This window comes from Malus sylvestris, chromosome 12, assembly GCF_916048215.2.
Source record: "Malus sylvestris chromosome 12, drMalSylv7.2, whole genome shotgun sequence".
Lineage (NCBI taxonomy): Eukaryota > Viridiplantae > Streptophyta > Magnoliopsida > Rosales > Rosaceae > Malus > Malus sylvestris.
Window position 1 is genome coordinate 11139307 of NC_062271.1, and position 7697 is coordinate 11147003.

The following is a 7697-nucleotide window of genomic DNA, read 5'->3' on the forward strand; positions in this document are numbered from 1 at the left end:
TAAACTATATCTGGTCTTGTGATTGTAAGGTACCTTAGGCTTCCAACGAGGCTTTTGTACGTGGTTGAGTTTACAAACGCACCTTCTCCTTCCATGGACAACTTCAATCCAGTTGCAATTGGAGTGTTGACAACATTGCACTTATCCATATTGAACTTCTTTAATACGTCTTCATGTACTTTTGATGAAAGCTGTAGATACCATCACTTTCTTGCTTCACCTCTATGCCAAAAGAGTATGACATTAATCCATTGTCAATCATCTCGAATTCATTAAACATTGATTGCTTGAGTACTCACAGAACCTTGCTTCATTGTTTCCTGTAAACAACAAAGAATTAAGAACTCCCTTTTTGTACCATTCTTCATGTAAACTCAATCCTTGAGTTCCAAGCTCGTGGTGCTTGCTTGAGGTCATACAAAGCCTTTTTCAAATGATACACCTTTTCTTCTTCTCCTTGTACTTGGAAGCCTTCCAGTTGTTCCACGTACACTTCTTCCTTAAGAACTCCATTAAGGAAGGATGACTTGACATCTAGTTGATAAATTTTCCATTTATGATGAGCGGTAAAAGAGATTAGTCATCTTACCGTGTCAAAGCTTGCAACTGGAGCATAAACTTCATCATAGTCCACTTCATACTTCTGTTAGTAGCCCTTCGTTACAAGCCTTGATTTGTACCGATCCACACTCCCATCTGCAGAGCGTTTGATCTTGTACACCCATTTGACACCAATAGCCTTTTGATTTAGTGGGAACTTTATCAACTCTTAACTGTCATTCTTCTCGATGGCATGGATTTCTTCCTGCATGGCTAATCTCCAACGATCTTCTTCCACAGCTTCATTGAATGAGAGAGGCCTATGGTTTGCATACAAGCAAAAAATGTTGGTTTCTTCTTTTTCTTCTTCTTGTCTATATATCTTGGTGAGACTTTTTAACCTTATTAGAGTTAAGGAGCTTCTTTCTTCACTGGATGTAAGACCACTCTTTACAGTTCTATGCAATGAAGTTGTTGTGATTTATTGAGCAAGTTGTTGCTCAACAGGTGGTACAACTTCTAGTTCTTCAAAATTAGTGGAAACAATCATCTTTTTACTAACTTCTTTGTTGTTCCACTTCCATGCCTCTTCCTCACTGAAGATGACATCTCTACTAACCACTAGTTTGCCAGTTAGTGGGTTGTAGAGCTTGTATGCCTTAGGCTTTTCACTATAGCCCACAAACACACACTTCTCACCTCGATCGTCAAGCTTCCTCCTTTTGGCTTCTGGAACCTGAGCATATGTAACACACCCAAAAACTCTTAGGTGTGCAACATTCAGCTTATATTAACTTAAAGCCTCTTGTGGTGTCATCCTCTTGACACTCTTTGTTGGACATCGATTCAACAAATAAATCAAACAAGCTAAAACTTATGCCTACAATTCTTTTTGGCAAATTCTTCTCTTTAAGCATGGACCTTGTCATGCCAAGGATGGTTCGATTCTTTCTTTCGGCTATCCCATTTTGTTGTGGGATATAGGCAACAGTTAGTTGATCCTTGCTCTTTGCAATATGCTTAGAAAACATTGGAGATGTACTCTCCACCTCCATCTAATCTCACAGCAACAAGCTCTTGGTTACTCTCAACCTCTGTGAGTGCCTTGAACTCTTTGAAAACTCTTAAGGTAGCCGACTTCTCCTTGAGAAAATAAACCCAAGTCTTCCTACTAAAATCATCAATGAAAGTAATAAAATACCTAATACCTTCATAAGACATGGGATCCAATGGACCACATATATCTGTGTGCACTAACTGCAGTGGTGCCTTGCTCTCCATGCATCACTAACATGGAATGAGAGTCGTGCTTGCTTGCCTAGCACACAACTTTCACATACTTGTTGTATGGCTTCAATCTGGGGTAGAACACGAACCATTCCTCCACTTGACAACAACTTTAGCCCATTGAAATGAAGATGGCCAAACCGAAGATGCCATTTCCATGACTCATCTTCCATTACACCGATGTTGCACCTTCCAATCTTTGTGTTCAAATTCAACTGAAACATTCGATTCTTTGACATTTAAACAAGTGTAATAAGTTTTCTTCTTGCATTCCTAAGAGTGAGAAGCATATTCTCCATATGTATAATGTACCCTTTCTAGAGCAGTTGACTAATGCTCAGAATGTTGCTCTTCATAACTTGTATATAGTAGGTATCGGAGATGTATTCTTCTCTACCATCCTTTTGGATGATCTTGATCTTCCCTTTGCCTTTAACTGGTAGCTTTGAGGAGTCACCAAGACTCATAGATTCATAGGCCCTATCTTTGAGTTCGGCAAAAAACTCCTTTCCACACATATGGTTGCTTTCACCAGAGTCCAAATACCAAACATCTTGTTGGTTGCTGGAATCATGGTGTGCTAGTAAGACTGTAAGTTCCTCATCAGCATTTCCACTTGATTCTGCCATGTTGACATGCTCACCATTTTTATATGAACATTCATTGGCATAATGTCCATATTGCTTGCAATTGTGACACTAGATATGCGCATTTCCTCAAGCAGATCTCCAGTCTTGAGACTGACCTCGATTTTGTGCATAGGCTCAACCTTTTCCTCGGTCTCATCCTCGGCTACGGTTGGATGAACTCCCACAATGTGAGTTCCACTGCCCACGACCTCCATTTGGTTTGTCAATATTCAACGTTAACTCCAAAGCTTGCTCTAGCATTGTGGGGCTTGCATTCTTCTGAATGCGTTGCTCGTGAACTAGGAAGGATCCTAGCAATTCCTCTGCGCTCATCGTCTCTAAATTCTTGGATTCCTCAATGGTAGTCACCACATGCTCAAAGTTGGATGTGAGAGACTGAATAATTTTCTCCATGACACAAACATCGTCAAGCTTCTCGCCAATCCTTTTCATCTGATTCACAATTACAAGTAGTCGAAAGTAGTAGTTTGAAATGTTTTCTCCTTCTTTCATATGAGCAGCCTCAAAATCTGCTCTTAATGATTGAAGCCAGACTCTTTTTACTTGATTTACTCCTTTGTAAATTGTGCTCAGAGTGTCCCAAACTTGTTTGCTGGTTGTTGCTTCTGTAACCTTCTTGAACGTTGAATCTTCTAATCCTTGATATAGAAGATACAGCGTCTTCTTGTCCTTCTTTCGCAAGTCCTTAAGAGTGTTCTTTTGATCTACAGTGTATGTGGCTTCTTGCTCAGCAATGGGTTCAACATACTTGATACTAACAACTTCCCATAGCTCCTGTGATCCAAACAAAGCTTTGAACTGGATGCACAATCTTTCAAAATGTTCTTTCTTCAATGTAGGAACCTGGAGCTGCACTAAGTTGGACGCCATAGCTGTTGCACTTGCCAGAATGGTATTCTAGCTCTGATACAAACTGTTGGTATTCAAAGTTTACTAACTCAATACCAAAGTATGTGGGTGATAAGTTTTCTAACTCTATCACACCTCTCACTTACACTCTCAATAAAATTTGACAAAAGAAAGAGAGAGAGGAAGCAGCAAGCATCGGTGACAACAAATACTTTAATATATTAAAGTTTACATACTGACTCCTTGTAGATGGAATGAAATTCTTCAAATATACATAGACATCTCTCTTACAGAGATTTTACAAAGACTTTCTAAACATAGCATTGAATGCTATCCATGCAAAAGTCATATTAAAAAACTACTATTTAAAAACAAACAAAGATGTTAGTCTTTACATGCAATCCATGCAAAATAAATGAAGGTGTTCAAAGTTTTTACATCCATTAAAACACATGGAGCAGCTTTAGACTTTTGCACACACACACTCTGCATTATTCCACCGATTGCAATCCACAATTTCGCCCAGTACAGAAGAAGCATTTAATTTTGGTAATTTTGGTAGTTGCCTAAAGCATAAGAGAGAAAGCAGCTAGCAGCACACAAACAAATCATGTTTTTATTGGAACTTCCAACATATTTTCCTTATTAGTAATAACAGTCTATGTGTTTTTCAATAAATTTTTCCTTATAAGTATAATAACTAGTAATTTTAGTTATTATACTTATCTCAACTCACTGAGAGTGTAACTGATGCAGTGCTAAGCTCCTCTGAACCATCAGAAGCTCAACCAAATCAGCAAGCTATAAGTGCACCAAGAAGAAATCTTACACGAATAGACATCCACCAATGAGGTTATAAAAGTATGTTACTTACATTGCAAGGCATCCTATCTCTGCAGCCATTTCTTATCACAGATTCTCATCTTCTCATACTTCTTTCCTTAACAAAGTGTCCCACACTTTCGAACCAAAGAATTTTCATGAAGCCACATGCATGCCCGAGTGGCAAGATGTTATGACTAAAAAACCTCAAGCTCTGAATGACAACCAGACATGGAGTGTGGTGGATCTTCCAAATGGAAAGAAGGCCATGGGAAGTAGGTGGATATATAAGACCAAATTCAACTCCAATGGAAGCATTGAAAGACACAAGGCATGGTTAGTAGCTCAAGGCTTTACTCAAACCTATGGCATTGACTATAAGGAGACATTTGGTCCTGTTGCCAAAATGAACACAGTGAGGGTATTGTTGTCTGTGGCAGTCAATAATGCATGGCCCTTATTCCAAATGGATGTGAAGAATGCATTTCTTCATGGGGATCTTGAAGAAGAAGTGTACATGAAGTTGCCTCCTGGTCATCCAAGAGAAAATGAACCCAACAAGGTCTGCAGACTTCACAAAGCCATATATGGTCTCAAACAGTCCCCTCGAGCTTGGTATTCGAAGCTTAGTTCAGTCCTTGAAGCTGCAGGGTTCAAAAAGAGTTATGCTGACTCTTCTTTGTTTGTTCGAAGTAGTATTGATGGCAAATTGGTTGTGCTTATATATGTTAATGACCTAATTATTACAGGTGACAATATAAGTAAAATCAAGACGCTTAAGCAGTCACTTCACCAAAAATTTGCCATTAAAGACTTGGGCCCTTGAAATACTTTCTTGGAATTGAGGTGGCTACCTCTTCAAAGGGATTGTTCTTGAATCAAAGAAAGTATGTTCTCAATCTTCAAGATGAAGCTAACATGATGGAATGTAAACCAGCTCGGACATCCTTAGCTAGCAAACTTCAGTGGCATGAAAAAGGTGAACCTCTCTCGGACCCTAGTGTTTATCAGCGAATGGTTGGGAAACTTATTTATCTCACCATTGCTAGGCTAATATCTCATATTCAGTTAGCCTAGCCAATCAGTTCATGCACTCTCCTACTCTAGTTCATTGGGAAATCGTCAAGAGAATACTTAGATATCTTAAGGGCTCAGTAGGAAGAGGGATAATTATGAAGAACAATGGATTAAATCACATCTTGGCCTACACAGATGCTGACTAGGCTAGAAATGCCCTTGATCGAAAATCCACAACAGGTTTTTGCACATTTGTTAGAGGGAACCTTGTCACTTGGAAGAGAAAGGAAACAAACTGTTATTGCTCGATCTAGTGCCGAAGTTGAGTACAGGGCTATGGCAGCAACAACCTGTGAACTCATATGATTGAAAGGTCTTCTTTCCGAGCTCGGATTCACAAGCATGGCACCTATGTCCTTGTATTATGATAACCAAGCTGCCATGCATATTACCTTCAATCCAATATTCCATGAAAGGACCAAACATATTAAAGTTAACTGCCATTATATTCGTGCTCAAGTTCAATCCAAGGTGATAGACACCGTGTTCACACGTAGCCACGATCAACTTGTTGATTTATTCACAAAAGCACGAGACTCTACTTAGTTTCAGCGTTTGTTGTGCAAACTTGGATCAATCAATCCCCTTGATCCAGCTTGAGGGGGTGTATTGAAACCGATTTGTATGGATGGGTTGTATGTATGAGTTGTCATCCTCACTTTAGCTAAGTCATAGGCTAAAGTCACTTTACATAGCTTGTCATCCACCTTACATCAATCTTTCCATAGCTTATCATTCACCTTACATCAACCTCATTTTCCATAGCTTGTCATTCACCTTACATCAACCTTTCTTAGTTGCTTGTAAAAGCTTCTTTACTTGTAATTTGGTTTTTGCTTTTCCATTTGTTAGGACAGATTTTAGGGATTGTGTTTGTGTAGTTATCCTACAATCTATTGTAGCTTTCTTTTGGCTCTCTATAAGAGTTGCCTTCACTCTCTTGTAACATTCATAATGAAATATACAACAAATATTGAAACTAAAACTCAACAAAGTAAGAGATTTTAGGTTCGATTCTCATCAAAGGCGAATTTAAACCATATTATTGTTAGCTCATTGTGAATACATTGTTACCCCAACGTAGTTTGTAGTGTGCGAGATCGTCGAGATGGACGCTCTCCTATCATTCCACAGCCAGCCAGAGCAAGTGGTAGTAGTAGTTAATTACACGCTCTTTCTTTATGGTGAGTTACACAATTTAGTCACTTCTTTAGGACAAGAGAAAATTGTAGAAATTGTCATTTAACTTCAACCCAATTGGAGCAATGGTTCTTTAACTACAATTTCATGAGCATTACTCCCTTAACTTATCAAAATGTGCATCTATGATCCTTTTCATCAACTTCGTCAGAATTTCGTCAAAATGAGTCATGTCAGATTGCTACAATTTAGTTAAAGTTGAGAGACCATTGCTCCAATTGCGTTAAAGTTGAGATACCTTTTTTTCTCATTTGGTTTTCCATATTTGTCTCTTGCTTCAATTTTACGTGCTTAGCATGTGACTCATTTTTACAGAAGTTCTACCAAGGTTGACAAAAATGACCATAGTTGCATGTTTTGATGAGTTAAGGAACCAATGGTCATGAATTTTCATTTGGGGGACCATTAATCCAATTGGGTTAAAATTGAAGGATCATTTCTACAAGTTCCTCTTAGGACAAGGGCACATTGGATTTGCGATTTTGAGCATAGTTAGGTCATCTCCGTGTAGGCAAATAAAATAGGTAAAATTATATTATAATGGTTAACGCGATAAGTTACTTACTCAACCGTCTCGTAGAAAAAGTGTCACTTTAATGATAGTCAAACGAACTAGGCAAAATTTTATTTTATTACACTTTCACTTTAGAAATTCAAATTTCACCACTTAACCTACTAAAATTCAAATTTTACTCCTCTTTTAATCTCTACTAATTAATAAAATCCTCTTTGTCAACCAAAAGAAGGTGAAAAGATAAATTAGTCTTCTATCACACAACAAAAATGATGGGCAATAATGTAATTTCTCAGGTCCAAATTTTACTGTTTTTTATTGAAGCCTCACCTACAAGTGATTTTAAAATACCTCCAATATTAAAATAAAAAAAATAAAATAAAAAAGAACCAAAAACAAAAACCTTCCACTCCTCTCTCTCTCTCTCTCTCTCTCTCTCTCTCTCTCCTTCTCATTTTCTAAAAAAATGTGTTCATACATACAAAGTATGTAGGCAAATGCTAGTTATATTTATTGCAACTAGCCTTAGCCCACACACTTTGAATGTGAAGTAGGTTTTTTTTTTTTTTTTTTTTATTTAGTTTTTTTTTTCTAAAAAATATATAGGAGAGAAATGTGAAAAAAATGTGGAAGTGGAGAGAATTTATATTTGTATTTTATAAAATTAGAGATATGCGAAGAAAAACAACAATAAAATTTGATTTTTGTAAAATTTACATTACTATCTATGATTTTATTTTGTTATAAAAGACCAAATT

The 7697-nt window shown here is 37.5% G+C and overlaps 1 protein-coding gene across 1 annotated transcript; it reads right to left on the bottom strand.

The window, feature by feature from the left end:
- Nucleotides 1-2609: 2609 nt before the first annotated feature.
- Nucleotides 2610-3347, bottom strand: LOC126592151 (uncharacterized). The gene has a single exon (XM_050257898.1). It carries the CDS (start codon nt 3345-3347, stop codon nt 2610-2612), a length of 738 nt encoding a protein of 245 aa, XP_050113855.1.
- Between the last annotated feature and the right edge of the window lie 4350 nt (nt 3348-7697).

What these genes read in the sequence shown, in the direction of transcription:
- LOC126592151 (XM_050257898.1), bottom strand. Translation starts at nt 3,347, where the DNA reads ATGGCGTCCAACTTAGTGCAGCTCCAGGTTCCTACATTGAAGAAAGAA.